The sequence below is a fragment of the Coregonus lavaretus genome (assembly GCF_964263955.1).
Source record: "Coregonus lavaretus genome assembly, chromosome: 6".
Taxonomy (NCBI): domain Eukaryota; kingdom Metazoa; phylum Chordata; class Actinopteri; order Salmoniformes; family Salmonidae; genus Coregonus; species Coregonus lavaretus.
The window spans coordinates 30,953,508-30,977,825 of record NC_139993.1 but is presented as its reverse complement, the minus strand read 5'-3'; the positions used below and the strand labels follow the sequence as shown (position 1 = coordinate 30,977,825).

The window sequence follows — 24,318 nt, the reverse complement described above, 5'->3', positions numbered from 1 at the left end:
AGGTGGATGGATTATTTTGGCAAAGGAGGAATGCTCACTAACAGGGATGTAAACAAATGTGTCACAACATTTGAGAGAAATAAGCTTTTTATGCATATGGTCAATTTCTGGGATCTTTTATTTCAGCTCATGAAACATGGGACCAACACTTTACATGTTGCATCTATATTTCTGTTCAGTGTAGATTCTGCTATGTTTTGAAATGGGGGCTTTTATTTGAAAGGTTTCCTCATTAACACGGAAGTGACGTCATTGTTTGTGCTACTAACAGAATACTAGTGAAAAGTCTACTGTGTGGTCGTAAGCTATCAGTCAACGATGGAGTTTTGTCAGCAGAGCGAGTAGCCCATGTCCACCGGGACCACTATCCAGGCAGAAGATGTAGGCCTAGGTGCTTGGATATGAGGCAAAATAAAGCGACGGTGGCACTGAAAGCTGACTTCCTAAGTCATGAAGAAGTTTAATGAAGTGGTGATAGCCAAGCTGACTAGCTAGTCTAGGGAACACAATAGACTGCCACGGCGATGGAGGGTATACCCGTGGTTTTGTGGCTTCCATTTTCGGGGCCTGTATCTACCATCTAGAAGGAGATTAAATAAATATTTATTTTGGATCGGAATTTGTGTTCTTTTTCGTTCTAAACAACATCCACCATGTCGGATCCATGTTACTGGACCGCAGTGCCAACCCACAACAAGTCTCATTTTGTAACAGGATCAATGCTAAAACGATCAAAAAGGTAGGAAAGGTTCTGGTTTATGTAGGCATGTAACAAAGCTCAACAGCAGCAAATTATTTTCCTTTGAATGTGTTTTGTATTCTTTTTTTACGGATATTTTCTTGTATTGGCCTTGCTGAAGTCTCTGAAATAACCCGTGTATGGTCCAGATGGCCATCCAGATGGACGCATGCTTGACCTCAACTTACATTGTGTCCATTTCACACATTCAGAAACAATGTAACTAGATAAAAACATGTTTGTCATTACTTTGTAACTGATAACATAGCCGATGTTGACGCTCATTCATTGGCTGCCATTTGGTTTCGATATTGATGCTATGCGCTGTCTTATCCCCATTGTTTTTGTTTCAGTGCTTGGTCAGTGCTTAGAAAATGTGCTGATTGTTGATATTTATCGTTGACTGCAATATAGTTATGGAAAAGGCAAAACAAATAGGCCTATAGGTTATTCGTGTTTAAGTCTGTAATACTGTTATAACAAAAAGGGAACAAAACAGTTATTTATTAAATAATTCATGACCTAATTACAGCCATTCAAAACAATGAGACTGTGCAGAATAAATAGGCATATTCCTGTTTCACGTAGAATTTTGGGTTGCTCACTGCTGTGCAAAACATCCTAGATCTGGTAGGCCTGTGGCAGTCTCATATAATAATTTGATGGGTGCTTATATTTGATATTTGTCCTATTTCACACATGTTCAAGTGTGTATTAATACACATGTGTGAATTGGAAATGTTTTATGCATATCCCAAGACACCCCTTGGAGAGTCGGGTCACGGCCAGGGTCTGCCATTATCAACGGTGATCCTGGAACAATTATAGGGTTAAGTGCTTTGCTCAAGGGAACACGACAGATTTATCACCTTGTCGACTCTGGGATTTGGCCCAACGCTCTAACCACTAGGCTACTTGCTGCCCTAATGCCGCCTCTTCTTATAGGTCAATCTAAGTGATGCTCATCTGTGCTTTATTGACCCTTATTGTGCCCCTTCTGCTCAAATCGAGGAGATGATTTACTTGACTCCTCCTCACAGTCTTTATAATAAACTGTCTGACTCTGTCTGTGAGTATGCCTTCTGTTGATGCACATAGGCCTGTGCTCAAAGTGGTTGATTTTTAGTGGACTTTTGGTTATACAAGTGTTTCACCCTCATATTTTGTTGTTTCACAGTTATTAAAAACAGCCATTGGCAATTGTGTTGATTTTGGTTATATTGAAGTTTTGAGAGAGAGTTTTGCAGTTTTAAAGTTAGTTTCCTGCAATTCTATGCATTATGTCATAGATAATGCTGTGTTATTTTGCTGAAACATAATAACAAAATGAATACTGCTAAATTCATTGTTTTTGGACACTTCAATTCTGACGGTCTAGCTTTTATTTTGGTGATTATATGCATCCGTTATCTTTTCTACATACTATCTCGTTTTAGTTGTTTAAGTTTACAAGTTTAGACAGCGTTTGTTTATTACACTGTTTGGACTTAGGCAACCCCAAAAAACACTTAGGCGGCCCGCCCAAGGATTTCAATGGCAGAAAAATCCCTCCATTGCTTGCTAGTCATAGCCAGTTACTCACTTTGAAAGCAGTGCATCTTTGCCCCTCCCAGAATAGAAACAAAACTGTTTTTGATTATCTTTTCCCCCCTCTGGCATAGACAGGTTTATTTGCTGTGCTTAAAGACATTTTTATGACATCACTTGAACTATTCCTATTGCTATTTGAAAGCGGAACTAATTCATGTTTTGAAGCACTGCCAGATGGATGACTGAAGTGTTTTGTAGCTGGTGACTGACATCTCTGTCCCTGTTTGTGTTACACAGTTGCCGGAGCAGCAACAGGAAGAGTCTTGGCCTGGGGACACCTTCGCCCACTCTGTCACGCCCTCTCTCCCCACTCTCCGTCCATACCGGTAAGAACCATCACAGGAAGAGAAGTTTGTCTCCAATGTATGTAGCCTGTTTTTGTAGCCTGTAGTACACTACGTAGACCTATACCTACACATTTACACGTTTGAATGTTTTAGAGTAGGCTGTCCTACTACAACATAGCAAGTGCAACTATCAATATTTTGGATTTGTCTCGCTACCATTGGGACCTCAAAGCATTTGTAGATATATGCTGTGCTGATTGTAGAAAATAAAGGAGGATACATTTTACATTTTAGTCATTTAGCATACATTTTCATACTGGCCCCCCGTGGGAGTCGAACCCAAAACCCTGGCGTTGCAAGCGCCATGCTCTACCAACTGAGCTACACGTTCTACAAATTGGTTCTTCGGTAAAGGGGTGGGTTTTAGCATTTAAATCAATGGGATACAGTGCCTTCAGAAAGTATTCACACCCCTTTACTGTTTCCACATTTTGTTGTGTTACAGCCTACATTTAAAATGGATTAGATTGAGATTTTGTGTCACTGGCCTACACACAATACCCCATAGTGTCAAAGTGGAATTATGGTTTTAGACATTTTGACAAATTAATAAAAAATGAAAAGCTGAAATGTCTTGAGTCAATAAGTATTCAACCCCTTTGTTATGGCAGGCCTAAATTAAGTTCAGGAGTAAAACTGTGCTTAAGAAGTCACATAATAAGATGCATGGACTCACTCTGTGTGCAATAATAGTGTTTAACATTATTTTTGAATGACTACCTCATCTCTCTACCCCACACATAAATTATCTGTAAGGTCCTTAAGTCGCGCAGTGAATTTCATACACAGATTCAACCACAAAGACCAGGGAGGTTTTCCAATTCCTCGCAAAGAAGGGCAGCTATTGGTAGATGGGTAAAAAAACAAACAGACATTGAAATCCCTTTGAGCATGGTGAAGTTATTAATTACACTTTGGATGGTGTATCAATACACCCAGTCACTACAAAGATACAGGTGTCCTTCCTAACTCAGCTGCCGGAGGGTAAGGAAACCGCTCAGAGATTTCACCATGAAGCCAATGGTGACTTTAAAACAGAGTTTCCTGGCTGTGTTAGGAGAAAACTGAGGATGGATCAACAACATTGTAGTTACTCCACAATACCAACCTAAATGACAGAGTGAAAAGAAGGACGCCTGTACAGATAAAAAAATATTCAAAAATATGCATCCTGTTTGCAATAAGGCACTAAAGTAAAACTGAAAAAAATGTGGCAAAGAAATGAACTTTGTGTCCTGAATACAAAGCGTTATGTTTGGGGCAAATCCAACACAACACATCACTGAGTACCACTTTTCATATTTTCAAGCACAGGGATGGCTGCATCATGGTATGTGTATGCTTGTCATCTGCAAGGACTAGGGAGTTTTTTAGAATAAAAAGAAACGGAATAGAGCTAAGCACAGGCAAAATCCTAGAGGAATACCTGGTTCAGTGTGCTTTCCAACGGACATTGGGAGACAAATTCACCTTTCAGCAGGACAATAACCTTAAACACATGGCCAAATATAAACTGCAGTTGCTTACCAAGACAACATTGAATGTTCCTGAGTGGCTTAGTTACAGTTTTGACTTAAATCAGCTTGAAAATCTATGGCAAGACTTGAAAATGGCTGTCTAGCAATGATCAACAACCAACTTGACAGAGCTTAAAGAATAATGTGCAAATATTGTACAATCCAGGTGTGCAAAGCTCTTGGAGACTTACCCAGAAAGACTCACAGCTGTAATCCCTGCCAAAGGTTACTGGAACATGTATTGACTCAGGGGTGTGAATATTTATGTAAATGAGATATTTCTGTATTTCATTTTCAATAAATTTGCAAACATTTCTAAGAACATGTTTTCACTTTGTCATCATGGGGAAAAATCTATTTAATAACTTTTGAATTCAGGCTATAACACAACAAAATGTGGATTAAGTCAAGGGGTATGAATACTTTCTGAAGGCACTCTATCACTTCTGGTTGTCAAGCAGGTGCACCCTATGAATAGAGTTATGTACGAGGGCCCTACATTCCAGAGATGTGCAGACATTCTCTTTCAAGTTCTATCATGTCGAGACTTATCTGGTTAGAGGGCACAACTAAGCGTTCATTATGTTTACAGTTTAATTGGTAGCAAAATGCTCCCATGTTAATGAACTCTTGTGTCTCGACAAACAAAATTATACTTCACAACGGCGCATAGCCTCCTCTCGATTAATGACCTTTGATGGTAACTGCTACTATGTTTGGCACCATAAACCAGACCTATTTGAGATATTATTCAGTCTATCTACTTACAGTACCTGAGACTTGCCTCCATAGAGTTTGCCTCATCCTTATTCAAAATATTTAAAGGGTTTCAATCGCTATAATTACCTATTCTTATTATCCAAGCTTAATTAATTGTAATGATGGTAATCATCCCTTGTTTCTTTTCAGCTGCATGCAGTCCCATAGACAGTCCCCGAAATGTGTCCACCGGTGCCTCCCTCAACTTCCCATTTGCTCGCAGGTATGTGGTAGGGTTGAATGGCGGAAACCCGGTTACCGAGATTAACCACTCCCTTTTCCCGGAATAAATAACTGCGAGAAACCAGTCAATTATAATAAATTATTTATATGAAAGCATGGCGTGAAATTGAACTGTTAAATTATATGAGATGTCTAAATCTTGGTTCTCTACAGCATTCTCTCTGCTCTCTGCATGATCACTCATCAACGCTCATGGTGGGGACAGACAGCCCATTTCAGTTCACAATGCATGTAGACCTATCATCTCATCATGGTAACTTTTTTATTGTGACAGGTAGGCCTGCATTTGCTGCAGCATAGCCTATGCCACAGGAATATAAACATCAGATGCTCATCTAATTCACCAATCTCCATCTGGCTTTCGGGGGCACCTTGTTTTTTAATTGTAAAGATGATCATTTTTTAAATTGCAGCTGCAGAGTTTTAAAACAGCCTATCACGCGAATATTGTTACTTTAAATCAGTGCACGTGCGAGCACTCTCTCACAGTCTTTCTCTCTCTATCTCCATCAGCTCCATTCAAATTGCATCTATATAGATAATCCTGTTCTAGATTGATATATACAGTGGGGGAAAAAAGTATTTAGTCAGCCACTAATTGTGCAAGTTCTCCCACTTAAAAAGATGAGAGAGTCCTGTAATTTTCATCATAGGTACATGTCAACTATGACAGACAAAATGAGGAAAAAAAATCAAGAAAATCACATTGTAGGATTTTTAATGAATTTATTTGCAAATTATGGTGGAAAATAAGTATTTGGTCAATAACAAAAGTTTCTCAATACTTTGTTATATACGCTTTGTTGGCAATGACACAGGTCAAACGTTTTCTGTAAGTCTTCACAAGGTTTTCACACACTGTTGCTGGTATTTTGGCCCATTCCTCCATGCAGATCTCCTCTAGAGCAGTGATGTTTTGGGGCTGTCGCTGGGCAACACAGACTTTCAACTCCCTCCAAAGATTTTCTATGGTGTTGAGATCTGGAGACTGGCTAGGCCACTCCAGGACCTTGAAATGCTTCTTACGAAGCCACTCCTTCGTTGCCCCGGCGGTGTGTTTGGGATCATTGTCATGCTGAAAGACCCAGCCACGTTTCATCTTCAATGCCCTTGCTGATGGAAGGAGGTTTTCACTCAAAATCTCACGATACATGGCCCCATTCATTCTTTCCTTTACACGGATCAGTCGTCCTGGTCCCTTTGCAGAAAAACAGCCCCAACGCATGATGTTTCCACCCCCATGCTTCACAGTAGGTATGGTGTTCTTTGGATGCAACTCAGCATTCTTTGTCCTCCAAACACGACGAGTTGAGTTTTTACCAAAAAGTTATATTTTGGTTTCATCTGACCATATGACATTCTCCCAATCCTCTTCTGGATCATCCAAATGCACTCTAGCAAACTTCAGACGGGCCTGGACATGTACTGGCTTAAGCAGGGGGACACGTCTTGCACTGCAGGATTTGAGTCCCTGGCGGCGTAGTGTGTTACTGATGGTAGGCTTTGTTACTTTGGTCCCAGCTCTCTGCAGGTCATTCACTAGGTCCCCCCGTGTGGTTCTGTGATTTTTGCTCACCGTTCTTGTGATCATTTTGACCCCACAGGGTGAGATCTTGCGTGGAGCCCCAGATCGAGGGAGATTATCAGTGGTCTTGTATGTCTTCCATTTCCTAATAATTGCTCCCACAGTTGATTTCTTCAAACCAAGCTGCTTACCTATTGCAGATTCAGTCTTCCCAGCCTGGTGCAGGTCTACAATTTTGTTTCTGGTGTCCTTTGACAGCTCTTTGGTCTTGGCCATAGTGGAGTTTGGAGTGTGACTGTTTGAGGTTGTGGACAGGTGTATTTTATACTGATAGCAAGTTCAAACAGCTGCCATTAATACAGGTAACGAGTGGAGGACAGAGGAGCCTCTTAAAGAAGAAGTTACAGGTCTGTGAGAGCCAGAAATCTTGCTTGTTTGTAGGTGACCGAATACTTATTTTCCACCATAATTTGCAAATAAATTCATAAAAAATCCTACAATGTGATTTTCTGGATTTTTTTTCTCAATTTGTCTGTCATAGTTGACGTGTACCTATGATGAAAATTACAGGCCTCGCTCATCTTTTTAAGTGGGAGAACTTGCACAATTGGTGGCTGACTAAATACTTTCCCCCCCCACTATATATATATATATATGCCCTAGCCTACCTCTTTCAGGTAATACATTCAATGCAGTATTAGCCTTATATTTAGGTAATTAATGATGGGTTATGCATAATAAGCTTCTGATTTATAGCCTCTGTCTCTTGTGCAATACGCACACACCTGTGCTCTGCTGGCCTCTCTTTAAAAAAACACTCCTTAGCTCTTGGAGTCCCATGCAGGAAAAGCTAGACTAGAATAGCTTGCTGGACATTCTTTTTTTTTTTTTTTGTGCATTTCTTATACCAATAGACAATTCGAAGAGGAACACAAGCTCTTTTTTTGCTGAATGTTAAATACAGCAGCCAACAGAACTCACAGGTAGTTTGAAAGATGGCAGTAGGATATAGCAGTTATTTATTCAGACCCATAACCATTCAATCTTCGTGAGGAGAAGTGAAAGCCTTCTGCATCTAATTCTAGTCCTATATTATTCAAGGATGTCATTAAAATGATGAAGATAAGGACAACAAAAACTTATTTCATGTAACTGTTGAAAGCGAGGATGGAATGAAGCAGCAATAGAGAGAGAAAGCGGAGGTAGGCTAATAACATTAGGGGAAATATTATGAAAGGTATATATGCGTCAGCCTACTGATTATACAAATAGGCCCTATCATATTTAAAAATTAAAATCTAATTCGCTAGCCTATACTTGTCACCTTGTAGGCCGCATGTGCTGCACCAGAATCGCATGTTCTCTGAACTTTATCATGGTTTGAACGATGTGCGTAATTCCAGTCCGTATAATACAGTACAGTAATACAGTTCACACTCAAAAAGATTAGCCTACTGGAGCTAGGTTCATTTATTTACCCAAGAGAGCATATAGCTAGCTACATCTATGGCCTTTTATGTTTTTCTGTCATGCGTAATGTATGCTATATCATATATCTATTGGATAACGGCACAATAATTTGGGCTTTTTTGGGCTTGGACTCATAAAATGCTCTAATCTAATCCAGACATATGTATATGCTTTATAATGCTTTTGAATGACACTTCCGGTTTTGGCAGGAAATACCGGGTTACCCGGGAGAAAAGTGATTTATTCTCGGGATGGAACATTTGTAAAATATTCAACCCTAGTATGTGGACCCTGTTATACTTAAGCTCTCTGGATGTTTATTTGTGTGGGTTCGTCCGGATTCTAAGGGCAATTTTCCCTTACCTTCAGACCACCTCTACTTATTTACTTTACAGTAGTAGACCAGTCTTTCTCAACCTTTCTTGCACCTGTCTATATTGGTCCTTATCCCTTGAAAAACATTTACGTTACTCGAACACCTCAGAACAGCGAATCGTGACATTATCGACGGACCGACCAGCGTTCTTGCACGCACAAAAGGTTGAGAGAGAGTTGACTCCTCTGATTCCTCCCTTTCAACGTTTACTTGCATCTCTCTTGCCATTTGTTGTTGGTTTAGTAATGATGTCACACTCAATGCATTGCCAACATTTCACTTCAAAGCAAGGGGTGCAGCCAAATTACAAATGCATCATGCCTGATTGCAAGACTCTGCAACTGACAGAACAAAATGATGTTGGAATGCTTATTGTAAATCATTAAAACCTCTTAAGGATAGGACTCTTTTTTTCAATTTTCGCCTAAAATGACATACCCAAATCTAACTGCCTGTAGCTCAGGACCTGAAGCAAGAATATGCATGTTCTTGATATCATTTGAAAGGAAACACTTTGAAGTTTGTGGAAATCTGAAATTAATGTAGGCGAATATAACACTTTAGATCTTATAAAAGATAATACAAACAAAAAAACATGCGTTTTCAATTTTTTGTTTTGTTGCATCAGCTTTGAAATGCAAGAGAAAGGCCAGACTGTGATGTAGGAATCTAGGTGTAATTTATAGATTTTCAAGTACATAACTATAAAGAACATACAAAAATGCTATGGTAATAATACATTTAAGTTTACATACTCCCAGGAATGTCATACATGATGGATCATTAGCTTCCTACAGAAAATATGGAGCCAGAGACAGCAGGGGGTCAAACTGTAGAACCCAGTTCCTGCATTTGAATATAAAAATGGATTTTATCAAACAAAACTATGCTACATTTTATCTCTGGGACCCTCAGGATGACAAATCAGAGCAAGATTACTGAATGTACAGTTGAAGTCGGAAGTTTACATATACCTTAGCCAAATACATTTGACATTTAATCCTAGTAAAAATTCCCTGTCTTAGGTCAGTTAGGATCACCACTTTATTTTAAGAATGTGAAATGTCAGAATAATAGTAGAGAGAATGATTTATTTCAGCTTTTATTTCTTTCATCACATTCCCAGTGGGTCAGAAGTTTACATACTCAATTAGTAGTTGGTAGCATTGCCTTTAAATTGTTTTACTTGGGTTAAGCGTTTCGGGTAGCCTTCCACAAGCTTCCCACAATAAGTTGGGTGAATTTTGGCCCATTCCTCCTGACAGAACTGGTGGAACTGAGTCAGGTTTGTAGGCCTCCTTGCTCGCACACGCTTTTTCAGTTCAGCCCACAAATGTTCTATAGGATTGAGGTCAGGGCTTTGTGATGGCCACTCCAATACCTTGACTTTGTTGTCCTTAAGCCATTTTGCCACAACTTTGGAAGTATGCTTGGGGTCATTGTCCATTTGGAAGACCCATTAGTGACCAAGCTTTAACCTCCTGACTGAGAGGTTTTGCTTCAATATATCCACATAATTTTCCTTTCCCATGATGCCATCTATTTTGTGAAGTGCACCAGTCCCTCCTGCAGCAAAGCACATCTACAGCATGATCCTGCCACTCCCGTGTTTCACTGTTGGGTTGGTGTTCTACGGCTTGCAAGGAACCCCCTTTTTCCTCCAAACATAACGATGGTCATTATGGCCAAACAGTTATATTTTTGTTTCATCAGACCAGAGGACATTTCTCCAAAAAGTACGATCTTTATCCCCATGTGCAGTTGCAAACCGAAGTCTGTTTTTTTATGGCTGTTTTGGAGCAATGGCTTCTTCCTTGCTGAGCGGCCTTTCAGGTCCTTTGCTGTTGTTTTGGGATTGATTTGCACTTTTCGCACCAAAGTATGTTAATCTCTAGGAGGCAGAACGTGTCTCCTTCCTGAGTGGTATGACGGCTGCGTGGACCCATGGTGTTTATACTTGCGTACTATTGTTTGTACAGATGAACGTGGTACCTTCAGGCGTTTGGAAATTGCTCCCAAGGATGAACCAGACTTGTGGAGGTCTACAATATCTTTTCTGAGATTTTCTACCCATCTACAAATAGGTGCCCTTCTTTGCAAGGCATTGGAAAACCTCCCTGGTCTTTGTGGTTGAATCTGTGTTTGAAATTCACTGCTCGACTGAGGGTCCTTACAGATAATTGTATGTGTGGGGTACAGAGATGAGGTAGTCATTATTATTGTCCATGCAACGTATTATGTGACTTGTTAAGCACATTTTTACTCCTGAACCTATTTAGGCTTGCCATAACAAAGGGGTTGTATACTTATTGACTCAAGACATTTCAACTTTTCATTTTAAATTAATTTGTAAAAATGTGTCAACATAATTCCACTTTGACATTATGGGGTATTGTGTGTAGGCCAGTGACACAACATCTAAATGTAATACAGTTTAAATTCAGGCTGTAACACAACAAAATGTGGAAAAGGTCCATGGGTGTGAATAGTTTCTGAAGGCACTGTAAATAAAGCAGGGAGCTTTGAGCCTTGGCCTAGGTTGGAGGCTGTGGTTGGTTGAGTCAGAGTGGAGATCACATCCTTCCTGCTAGGTTAGCTTCCTCCTTACTCAGATAAGGTGTGTGTGTGTGTGAAGAGATTTAAATATAAAGTAAATGACTGTTGATTGAAGTGTGTATTTTATAAAATACGTTTATTTGTTACGTTTATTTGAGCAGGGACAAAATTTTTAGTCTCAGTATACGTGAGAAAATATGTGTTGCAGTCCCCGGGCAGGTGAACATAAATACAAGAAAATGTTATATACGAACAGACACCTGCAAACATCAGGCATTTTTAAAACATACAGACATGTTTCCACACAGAAATCAAGACATTGCAGAAACCAATAATGGATGTGCCTTTATACTAAATCAGTCTTATTCCAATGTTTTCGCATTAAGAGGATGTACCCAATGTTGAAGACTGTAGACAACTGTTGCCATCAGGAAACTGTTTTCAGGCTGGAAAAGTCATAACGTTCAACTAGGAGATGCTGAATCCTTTAAGCTGGACAGATTTGTTTTTAGTAGGCTTTCATTTTGATCCCCTTTAAAACCGTATTTAGCCAGCAGTGTGCTCGCAGTTACTCAACATCCCTTTATTCACAATCCTGGCTTTGATTCCTGATGGCAACAGCTGTCTTGAACATTTGATACATCCTGTGAAAACATTGGAATAAGTGTCTTATTTAGAATAAAGGCACATCACATTATTGGTTATGCAACATGTATAGAAATATGATTTTTCTTCAACCCAGTTTTGATAGGAAAATACATGGTTTTACACAATGTCTCTGGAAATTTGATATGGGCTGAAAAATAACTCCACTGCACTGAAATTATAAGACCCTTATAATTTCAGCCCCCTGATAATTTCCGTTGCCCGTATCCCTGGTTTTTAGAAAGAGCAAATAAGTGCTACAGCATTTTTTTTTTTGCTCTTTGAATTCGTGTTGAGTTCCTGTACTCCCCATGCTAGACAAATGAAGACTGACACCTAAGCCAATTGTGTCAGACTTCATTCGTCAAATTAAATGTCACAGGTCAGTGGCTCACTATCGCAGTCATGTTCAATCTAAGCATGAGACCGTAGAAAGATGCCAACTTAACCCTTAACAGTTTAAAATGTTCACCCTTAATCTCTCTTTTGCTTCTCTCCTGCTGTCGTGACCTCAGCCACATGGCTCGCACTGACAGGTAGGTCTTTCTCTTATCCTGTTGTCCTTCATGCCTTTCTCATTCCTTGCCTCTATACAGTGCATTCGGAAAGTATTCAGACCTCTTCACTTTTTCCACATTTTGTTATGTTATATGCCTTATTCTAAAATTGATTAAAATAATTTTTTTCTCATCAATCGACACACAATACGCCATAATGACAAAGCGAAAACAGGTTTTTAGATTTGTTTGCAAAAAATTACAAAATTAAAACAGAAATACCTTATTTACATAATTATTCAGACCCTTTGCTATGAGGCTTGAAATTGAGCTCAGGTACATCCTGTTTCCATTGACCATCCTTGAGATGTTTCTACAACTTGATTGGAGTCCACCAGTGGTAAATTAAATTGATTGGACATGATTTGGAAAGGCACACACCTGTCTATATAAGGTCCCACAGTTGACAGTGCATGTCAGAGCAAAAAACAGTCCATGAGGTTGAATGAATTGTCCGTAGAGCTCCGAGACAGGATTGTGTCGAGGCACAGATCCGAGGATGGGTACCAAATAATGTCTGCAGCATTGAAGGTCCCCAAGAACACAGTGGCCTACATAATTCTTAAATGGAAGAAGTTTGGAACCACCAAGACTCTTCCTAGAGCTGGCCGCCCAGTCAAACTGAGCAATCGGGGGAGAAGGGCCTTGGTCGTGGAGGTGACCAAGAACCCGATGGTCACTCTGACAGAGCTCAACAGTTCCTCTGTGGAGATGGGAGAACCTTCCAGAAGGACAACCATCTCTGCAGCACTCCACCAATCAGGTCATTATGGTAGAGTGGCCAGACAGAAGCCACTCCTCAGTAAAAGGCACATGACAGCCCGCTTGGAGTTTGCCAAAAGTCACCTAATGGATTCTCAGACCATGAGAAACAAGATTCTCTGGTCTGATGAAACCAAGATTGAACTCTTTGGCCTGAATGCCAAGCGTCACGTCTGGAGGAAACCTGGCACCATCCCTACGGTGAAGCGTGGTGGCAGCATCGTGCTGTGGGGATGTTTTTCAGCGGCAGGGACTTGGAGACTAGTCCGGATCGAGGGAAAGATGAACGGAGCAAAGTACAGAGAGATCCTTTCAGCAGCTCTGACTTGAACATGATCGAACATCCCTAGAGAGACCTGAAAATAGCTCCCCATCCAACCTCACAGAGCTTGAGAGGATCTACAGAGAAGAATGGGAGAAACTCCCCAAATACAGATGTGCCAAGCTTTTAGTGTCATACCAAAGAAGACTCGAGGCTGTAATCGCTGCCAAAGGTGCTTCAACAAAGTACTGAGTAAAGGGTCTGAATACTTATGTAAATGTGATATTTGTGGTTTTTATTTATTAATACATTTGCAAAAATATTATAAAAACAACTGTTTTTGCTTTGTCATTATGAGGTATTGTGTGTAGACTGATGGAAAAAACGATTTATTCCATTTTAGAATAAGGCAGTAACGTAACAAAATGTGGAAAAAGTGAAGGGGTCTGAATACTTTCCGAATGCACTGTATTTTGATAACCACATTTTCTGAAAGATAAAATCTGTCCTTCATCAGCCCAGATACAGTCAGGTCCATAATTATTTGCACCCTTGATAAAGAACAGCAAAAAAGTTTGTGTGAAATAAATAATAGAAATACTGAGCTATATTTGAGCTATTATTGTAGCTACAGTTGAAGTCGCAGGTTTACATACACATTAGCCAAATACATTTAAACTCATTATTTCACAATTCCTGACATTTAATCATTGTAGAAATGGATGATGCCATCTATTTTGTGAAGTGCACCAGTCCCTCCTGCAGCAAAGCACCCCCACAGCATGATGCTGCCACCCCCGTGCTTCACGGTTGGGATGGTGTTCTTCGGCCTACAAGGGACCCCCTTTTTCCTCCAAACATAACGATGGTCATTATGGCCAAACAGTTATATTTTTGTTTCATCAGACCAGAGGACATTTCTCAAAAAAGTAAGATCTTTGTCCCCATATGCAGTTGCAAACCGTAGTCTGGTTTTTTTATGGCTGTTTTGGAGCAATGGCTTCTTCCTTGCTGAGTGGCCTTTCAGGTTATGTCGATATAGGACTAGTTTTACTGCGGATATAGATACTTTTGTACCTGTTTCCTCCAGCATCTTCACAAGGTCCTTTGCTGTTGTTCTGGGATTGATTTGCACTTTTCGCACCAAAGTACGTTAATCTCTAGGAGACAGAACGCGTCTCCTTCCTGAGCGGTATGACGGCTGCGTGATCCTATGGTGTTTATACTTGCGTACTATTGTTTGTACAGATGAATGTGGTACCTTCAGGTGTTTGGAAATTGCTCCCAAGGATGAACCAGACTTGTGGAGGTCTACAATATTTTTTCTGAGGTCTTGGCTGATTTTTCTTTTGATTTTCCCATGATGTCATGCAAGGAGGCACTGAGTTTGAAGATAGGCCTTGAAATACATCCACAGGTACACCTCCAATTGACTCAAATGATGTCAATTAGCCTATCAAAAGCTTCTAACGCCATGACATCATTCTCTGGAATTTTCCAAGCTGTTTAAAGGCACAGTAAACTTAGTGTATGTAAACTTCTGACCCACTGGAACTGTGGTACAGTGAATTATAAGTGAAATAATCTGTCTGTAAACAATTGTTGGAAAAATTACTTGTGTCATGCACAAAGTAGATGTCCTAACCGATTTGTCAAAACTATAGTTTGTTAACAAGACATTTGTGGAGTGGTTGAAAAACAAGTTTTAATGACTCCAACCTAAGTGTATGTAAACTTCTGACTTCAACTGTATGTTGCAGCTATATTGAGCTATTAAGGTCAATGATGCCGTTCACTGGCCACAGGACCAATGAAAGCAAAATAGACATAACATCAGAGATGCACCACCATATTTTACCGTAGGTATGAGGTACTTTTATGCGTATGCGTCCGTTTTGACGCCAAACCCACCACTGGTGTGCATGGCCAAATGGCTCTATTTTCATGCCATCTGACCATAGCACCGCCTGGAGTTTGATAAACTGCATTGCTACTTGGATTGGAACCGGTGCTATGGTCAGATGACATGAAAATAGAGCTCTTTGGCCACGCACACCAGTGGTGAATTTGGTGTTGGAAAAACAGAACCATATGCAGAAAGTGTTTTTTCTTTAAAATCTATGAATTATTTTAGATTACTTTGATAAAGTTGGCTATAAATTGATAAACCACTCTCCTGCTGGGTACGATGTAAGGTTCCAGGCATGTGCTTTGTCAGTGGCTGTGACGTAGGGCTCAGCCAGGAGTTGATTGACAGAAGGGAAAGAGCGAATGAAATGGTAGGAGGGACATCCCAGGTTTAAGTGCTGTCAGATTTCACATTCTATGTCACACAGGCGGAAGAGATACACTCATGAGTCCATGAGAACCAGGGCTACCGCTGAATGCAAGCCATTTCGATATACGGTGTCCACAGATCGATTCATAAGTGAAAATGGAATGAGTACCAGAACCACACAGGTCCTCTATATAGGGGACTTTAGAAACGGCATCATGAACTTTACCAAGTACCAGGACATTTTAGACAAAAACATGGTTGCCTCTGCCAGGAGGGTGACAGTTGGCTGCAAGTGGCTTTTCCAGCAAGACAATAACCCCAAGCACTTATCAAAAACCACAAAGAAATGGTTAATTGACCACAAAATCAACATTTTGCAATGGCCATCTCAGTGTCCGGACTTGAACCTCATTGAAAACTTGTGGTTTGAATTAGAGGGCAGTCCATAAGAACAGACGAAGGACATCAAGGATCTCGAAAGATTCTGTATGGAGGAATGGTCTTAAGATCCCTCCCAACGTGTTCTCATAAAACATTTTAGAAGAAGGCTCTGTGTTGTTATCCTCGCAAGGGGAAGGTGCTGGAGTATTAAAAACAGGGGCGACAATAATTGTCACCCCTATCTTCTATAGATTTGTTTGATTACTTGTTAAACATAATCTATTTCTCTGAGCAATTGTAGTAGTATAAAATCACATAATTTCCTATTTCTTTGCATACAATATAGCTCAGTATTTGTATTATTTATTTGATATAGTCTTTGTTGCTCATCTTTATCAAGGGTGCCAATAATTATGGACCTGACTGTACATTGTAACAAGTGCATAGTGATTACACATTACAAAATCCCTGAATGTATAATACATCACAAACAACAGAGTAATAACAATACACAAGGCTTTCAATGTAGTGCGGGGAAGACGTAACGTGTTATAAGGGAGTTTGGGATATGATCTGAAAATGTATAGGTTACATAACAACGTGTGTCTGTTTTTCTCCAGAGCGGAAGGCAGAAGATGGTCATTGGCGTCCCTGCCCTCCTCCGGCTACGGAACCAACCCCCCTAGTTCCACAGTCTCTGTAAGTCTCTAACCCTCACCCAGCTCCCAGTGTCCATATGAAGTTTCACAACACCATATAAACCATTAAACAAGATCTAAATAGGATAAGAAATGCATCTGAGGCTGAAAAAGACAACGCTGTGAACATGTGACCAAACGGGACAAATCCCATCTTGAAGAATCATGTGCCTGAATGAGTCATCATGTTTGGCTCCTAGCCTGCGGTGGATAATGTCCAGTGATAATGGGCCCATAGTACATGTATGTATTCAAGTGTGACGTGATGAGCTAATGTTCTGTATTTGTGCTTGTAATATGATATGATTCTTCAAAGAGCATTATCAATGGTCCTGTGCCTCAGCGGTGCGCACTCAAATGCCCTCTTCTTATATTTTACTTACCCTGCGGATATTGGTCATTGTTAAGCAGTAACAGAATAAGACGTAAACATCAAATATTCTATATGAGAGAATAAAACTGTGGGGGCTTTATAGCGACTGGTGAGAGATTAGGTCTCTGCTCCCCAACACAAACTCTTCTGCTCACAAATCCACCAGCATCTACGTTTCTGACAGACAAACTTAGTACATTTTCACTCTAAACGTGCTGCATGAGACAGTAGGACAGGGTTCCCCAACTGGCAGCCCAATTCGGCCTGAATGTGATTTATTTTTATTTTTATGAAGACCGTAAAAACACCAGCAAATCAGCTCCAACTTATTTACATTTTGTAAATCTGTTCCAAAGTATTCCCACGCATAATTGAGAGATATACAGTGGGGAGAACAAGTATTTGATACACTGCCGATTTTGCAGGTTTTCCTACTTACAAAGCATGTAGAGGTCTGTAATTTTTATCATAGGTACACTTCAACTGTGAGAGACGGGATCTAAAACAAAAATCCAGAAAATCACATTGTATGATTTTTAAGTAATTAATTAGCATTTTATTGTATGACATAAGTATTTGATACATCAGAAAAGCAGAACTTAATATTTGGTACAGAAACCTTTGTTTACAATTACAGAGATCATATGTTTCCTGTAGGTCTTGACCAGGTTTGCACACACTGCAGCAGGGATTTTGGCCCACTCCTCCATACAGACCTTCTCCAGATCCTTCAGGTTTCGGGGCTGTCGCTGGGCAATACGGACTTTCAGCTCCCTCCAAAGATTTTCTATTGGGTTCAGGTCTGGAGACTGCCTAGGCCACTCCAGGACCTTGAGATGCTTCTTACGGAGCCACTCCTTAGTTGCCCTGGCTGTGTGTTTCGGGTCGTTGTCATGCTGGAAGACCCAGCCACAACCCATCTTCAATGCTCTTACTGAGGGAAGGAGGTTGTTGGCCAAGATCTCGCGATACATGGCCCCATCCATCCTCCCCTCAATACGGTGCAGTCGTCCTGTCCCCTTTGCAGAAAAGCTTCCCCAAAGAATGATGTTTCCACCTCCATGCTTCACGGTTGGGATGGTGTTCTTGGGGTTGTACTCATCCTTCTTCTTCCTCCAAACACGGCGAGTGGAGTTTAGACCAAAAAGCTATATTTATGTCTCATCAGACCACATTACCTTCTCCCATTCCTCCTCTGGATCATCCAGATGGTCATTGGCAAACTTCAGACGGGCCTGGACATGCGCTGGCTTGAGCAGGGGGACCTTGCGTGCGCTGCAGGATTTTAATCCATGACGGCGTAGTGTGTTACTAATAGTTTTCTTTGAGACTGTGGTCCCAGCTCTCTTCAGGTCATTGACCAGGTCCTGCCGTGTAGTTCTGGGCTGATCCCTCACCTTCCTCATGATCATTGATGCCCCACGAGGTGAGATCTTGCATGGAGCCCCAGACCGAGGGTGACTGACCGTCATCTTGAACTTCTTCCATTATCAAATAATTGCGCCAACAGTTGTAGCCTTCTCACCAAGCTGCTTGCCTATTGTCCTGTAGCCCATCCCAGCCTTGTGCAGGTCTACAATTTTATCCCTGATGTCCTTACACAGCTCTTTGGTCTTGGCCATTGTGGAGAGGTTGGAGTCTGTTTGATTGAGTGTGTGGAGAGGTGTCTTTTATACAGGTAACGAGTTCAAACAGGTGCAGTTAATACAGGTAATGAGTGGAGAACAGGCGGGCTTCTTAAAGAAAAACGAACAGGTCTGTGAGAGCCATAATTCTTACTGGTTGGTAGGTGATCAAATACTTATATAAAATACAAATTAATTACTTAAAAATCATACAACGTGATTTTCTGGATTTTTGTTTTAGATCCCGTCTCTTACAGTTGAAGTGTACCTATGATAAAAATTACAGACCTCTACATGCTTTGTAAGTAGGAAAACCTGCAAAATCGGCACTGTATCAAATACTTGTTTTCCCCACTGTATGTGATTGTATACAAGGTTTAAAATAATTGTTTTAGCCAAATATTATATATGTTTGGACTTCAAATTATTTGTTATTATGTTCCGGCCCCCTGACCATCCGCTCAAGAAAAAATTTGTCCCAAGACTGAATTTAGTTGATGATCCCTGCGGTAGGAGGATTACATTAGACAAAGTGAAAAATCAAAGGTCTCCATTCTGAAGGAGAAGGAAGGTGGTGGTGAAAAAATTAGATGAGGGTCTGAGATGAGAACAGGCCATGTGTTCCTCCATTGTGAGTAGTTTTATAAGGGAAAGCTCAGCACATGCGGCAAGTTCAGACTAGGACAATAGGCCTTTCAGTGATGCTCAGTGCCCTCTTTATGTGCAGGCAGAAAAGGGGCATCACAGATGCGGCTCGCCAAGTCACCATGATCTACTGCTATTCAGGACCCATGGGGTAAAAAATCGGACTGATTGCCAGGAGCTGCCAGAGTGTGCCTTTCATCTCAGAAAAATTATCAGAAAAAAATGTTACTCACAGCCTCAAAAGCCACATTAAATAGCCGTTATCTTGTCCTAATTATGATACAGATCCTCCATCCTTCAGGATAAAGTGTTGGCTTTTGAATGTTAAAAGTACTTATTTTCCTCCAGTCCTCCTCCTCTTCCCAGGAGCGCCTGCACCAGCTTCCCTACCAGCCCACTCAAGACGAGCTCCATTTCCTGTTCAAGCACTTCCGTAGCTCGGAGAGCGTGACCGACGAGGAAGTGCGACCCTCGCCGTTCATGCGCCCTCGCTCCCGCAGCCTCAGGTAGCCGTCCGTTACCCCTCGCCTTAACTGTAATGTGCTATATCATCAAAATGAGATTTAATGCATCGTCACCCTCCGTACATTTTTGTGGAGTTGTTTTTTTTGTCAGACATGGGAAGTTATTACATGCAAATTGGTACATCTTCAAAAACGATGTATTAAGTCAAACCCAGATTTGACTGTACAGTACCAGGATCTCATTGTTATGCCTGGTTCTTAATTAACTTGTCTCCCTTTGTGTTGTGCTAGAGAACCTACAGTTGAAGTCAGAAGTTTACATACACTTAGGATGGAGTCATTAAAACTTGTTTTTCAACCACTCCACACATTTCTTGTTAACAAACTATAGTTTTGGCAAGTCGGTTAGGACATCTACTTTGTGCATGACACAAGTACTTTTTCCAACAATTGTTTACAGACAGATTATTTCACTTATAATTCACTGTATCACAATTCCAGTGGGTCAGAAGTTTACATACACTAAGTTGACTGTGCCTTTAAACAGCTTGGAAAATTCCAGAGAATTATGTCATGGCTTTAGAAGCTTCTGATAGGCTAATTGAAATCATTTGAGTCAATTGGAGATGTACCTGTGGATGTATTTCAAGGCCTACCTTCAAACTCAGTGCCTCTTTGCTTGACATCATGGGAAAATCAAAAGAAATCAGCCAAGACCTCAGAAAACAAATTCTAGACCCCAACAAGTCTGGTTCATCCTTGGGAGCAATTTCCAAATGCCTGAAGGTACCACGTTCATCTGTACAAACAATAGTACGCAAGTATAAACACCATGGGACCACGCAGCCGACATACCGCTCTGGAAGGAGACGTGTTCTGTCTCCTAGAGATGAACGTACTTTGGTGCGAAAAGTGCAAATCAATCCCAGAACAACAGCAACTGACCTTGTGAAGATGCTGGAAGAAACAGGTACAAAAGTATCTATATCCACAGTAAAACAAGTCCTATATCGACATAACCTGAAAGGCCGCTCAGCAAGGAAGAAGCCATTGCTCCAAAACCGCCATAAAAAAGCCAGACTACGGTTTGCAATTGCACATGGGGACAAAGATTGTACTTTTTGGAGAAATGTCCTCTGGTGTGATGAAACAAAAATAGAACTGTTTGGCCATAATGATCATTGTTATGTTTGGAGGAAAAAGGGGGTAGCTTGCAAGCTGAAAAACACCATCCCAACTGTGAAGCACGGGGGTGGCAGCATCATGCTGTGGGAGTGCTTTGCTGCAGGAGGGAATGGTGCACTTCACAAAATAGATGGCATCATGAGGAAGGAAAATTATGTGGATATATTGAAGCAACATCTCAAGACATCAGTCAGGAAGATAAAGCTTGGTCGCAAATGGGTCTTCCAAATGGACAGTGACCCCAAGCATACTTCCAAAGTTGTGGAAAAATGGCTTAAGGACAACAAAGTCAAGGTATTGGAGTGGCCATCACAAAGCCCTGACCTCAATCCTATAGAAAATGTGTGGGCAGAACTGAAAAAGCGTGTGCAAGCAAGGAGGCCTACAAACCTGACTCAGTTACACCAGCTCTGTCAGGAGGAATGGGCCAAAATTCACCCAACTTATTGTGGGAAGCTTGTGGAAGGCTACCCGAAACGTTTGACCCAAGTAAAACAATTTAAAGGCAATGCTACCAAATACTAATTGAGTGTATGTAAACTTCTGACCCACTGGGAATGTGATGAAAGAAATAAAAGCTTAAATAAATCATTCTCTCTACTATTATTCTGACATTTCACATTCTTAAAATAAAGTGGTGATCCTAACTGACCCAAGACAGGGAATTTTTACTAGGATTAAATGTCAGGAATTGTGAAAAACTGAGTTTAAATGCATTTGGCTAAGGTGTATGTAAACTTCCGACTTCAACTGTAGGTGTGGACGAGAGCATGAGTCAGTGGAGTGTTTACACAGTGAACTGACGAACGGAGACAATGTATTAATCTACATCCCCTTACCTGGGGGCTGTTTCACAAAGCAGAATCAATGAGTTAGCTAGTTAGTGATCCTGCTTTGTACAATCCAACCCTGCTGCCAGTTCTGCCAGTGTGGACAGTCAAAATGTATTCAGTCCTGTAACAAAGTAAAGCAAAGTATTTTGCATTTGCCAATGTTCAGTATGCCTCAAGTTGATCTCTAGCTAAACCCACTACGCAGTGGGGATGCAGTTTAATACAATAATATTATAATATATATATATATATATATATATATATATATATATATATATATATATATATATAACAGTATAATACTGTAGAAAATGAGCCTGTTTTGTAATAAGTAACATACTGCACCAATTTGTGGGACTCTCGTAGGGTCCGATTAAGCATAGATTAGCCTACACAGACAGGGAAGGATGCAGAGCGTGGTGTTACTGCGTGGCTTAAGGCGAGCAGCGTTGTGTACCATGCGCCGCCCGAGCTCCCTGTGTTGTCGTGGCATGGCGTGGGTGGGTGGGTGGGTGGGTGGGTGGGTGGGTGCAGAGCACTGCGGGGACCAGCTAAGCTGGAGGTTCTCGGGGGGCCAAGTTGGGGGCGGAGCTGCAGTGTGTGGTGGTCAGGCTGCAGGCCATCTGCTGCAACAGAAGCCTCTTTCATTGCAACAAAAAATGTGGATGGGGTGCATTTCTGCTCCGTACCCCTAACTCTTGGATGATGAGATTAGGGGGGAAGACAGGAGAGGAAAGGCCCTGTCTGTCTGTTACATGGGCCAGACAGACAGTGTAGATGTGGTCCATATCTTACACCAGCTGTTGTCTTACCTAATACGGAAGAGTTAAAAAAAAATCCAAAGTAAAACAGGAAATGAGCTTGGAAGCTAAATAAAATGTGTTGATTTAGATGTTTTGAAGGGATTAGGTTTTTATCTTTGTCAGAATGTTGCAAATTCACTATTCCACAATGAATCTTCACTTGGGATGATAATTTTAGCCATTATTCAAAATATTGCACCCATCCAATAAGAATGTCAATTGCCGACTGCTTCACAGATTTTTGCGAGCTCTGTCAGTCCATTTGGTTGGATTGGAATAAAGAAATTGACAAGCTTTGTGTCCTTTTCTGTTTTAGCCCCGGAAGAACAGTGGGTTCATTCGATAATGAGATCGTCATGATGAACCATGTTTACAAAGAACGGTTTCCGAAGGTACGTCATGTTCTCACCTCAATCTTTGTTGTACAGGAAGCAATGTCTGTTTGTATTTGCCATAATCAGAAAGCTTATTTCCTCTCTGCTTCTGGGGAATGTGATTACTCTGACTTATCTGACTTTCTGAACGTTGTACTTGGACTAACCATGGTCACCATAAAATGTCTGAAGATATTTAGCAGTATTGGATGCTCCAGAAGGACCACTTAACCGTGGTTACCCTGAAATGTCTTCCCATGTCCTGTTTGGGTGCTACTGAAGGATTACACTTGGTTGCAGGCTTTGATGAAATGTATTTTCACTATTTTCACTTACTAAACTAATGCTTAGGTGTGTTTTGTTTTGTATAATGTTGTGTGTGTTTGCTATCCCTTTAGGCCACAGCGCAGATGGAGGAGCGCTTGCTGGATATTGTCACCGCCTGCTCCCCAGACAGCACCCTCCCACTGTCCGATGGCGTGCTGGGCTTCATCCAGCACCAGCTGGTGGAGCTGGTCCGAGACTGTCTGGACAAGTCCCACACTGGTGTGGTCACCTCACGCTACTTTGTGGAGCTGCAGGAGAAGCTGGAGAAGCTGCTCCACGAGGTGGGATATCCACAAATATCTTTGCGTCTAGGTTTATCAGTGTGATCGGACCATAACTGCCAGCACTTAAGTCTAAAATGTGTTTCCTCAGACTACCCTTGGGCATCCAGTTGTTTTATGATTTGCATATTATGTCAACCCCCTGAGGAATAAATAAGTTGTTTTTGGATGGCATGTTATTTGTATGGTTTCACTAGTGCAGCCAATGATGATGACTCACCATTTGAATCAGGAGGCCCTCAGAATACAGCCAAGGAATATTCTCGTTTGTTGATGTAACGTCCTCTCTGACTCATTATCTTGGGGATACGCGTGTGTGTATAATATTACTGGCCACGTTTAACCCATCTGTTCAGGAGGACACGTTGCTTTTCTCCTCCTTTTTCAGATGTTCGTCCTCATTGCCTCGGTTTGTTTTGTTTTTCCTTCTTGCTTTTTTAATGAATCAGATTTTCCCTCACGGAGGCCACTGAGCATGACTGAGGCTGTCTCATGTGGGGTTGTTTCCAGCTAGATGTCTTTCTGTGATGCGCAACATATTTCAGGTTTTGCATTTTTAATTCAGAGTTATCGCACTGCACCATTGTTCTGTGTTTAGAGCCTCTATCCAGAGCTCCTCTATCCAGAGCTCCTCTAGCCATAGCTCCTCTAGCCATAGCCAGAGCTCCCCTATCCAGAGCTCCTCTAGCCAGAGTAGATATTG

General features: G+C 41.1%; 1 protein-coding gene across 1 annotated transcript in view; it reads left to right on the top strand.

Annotated features, from left to right (window-relative positions):
- The first annotated feature begins 329 nt into the window (after nucleotides 1-329).
- The window catches only part of LOC311131175 (microtubule-associated serine/threonine-protein kinase 3-like), a 48,343-nt gene continuing 24,354 nt past the window's right edge, over nucleotides 330-24,318 (top strand). Inside the window, exons 1-8 of the mRNA XM_084164022.1 lie at nucleotides 330-739; nucleotides 2,567-2,655; nucleotides 5,103-5,175; nucleotides 12,283-12,303; nucleotides 16,628-16,706; nucleotides 19,697-19,854; nucleotides 22,950-23,025; nucleotides 23,406-23,615. Of these exons, the coding sequence (XP_084020148.1) occupies nucleotides 654-739; nucleotides 2,567-2,655; nucleotides 5,103-5,175; nucleotides 12,283-12,303; nucleotides 16,628-16,706; nucleotides 19,697-19,854; nucleotides 22,950-23,025; nucleotides 23,406-23,615 (792 nt within the window). The 5' untranslated portion in view covers nucleotides 330-653. The remainder of the gene's footprint in view (nucleotides 740-2,566; nucleotides 2,656-5,102; nucleotides 5,176-12,282; nucleotides 12,304-16,627; nucleotides 16,707-19,696; nucleotides 19,855-22,949; nucleotides 23,026-23,405; nucleotides 23,616-24,318) is intronic.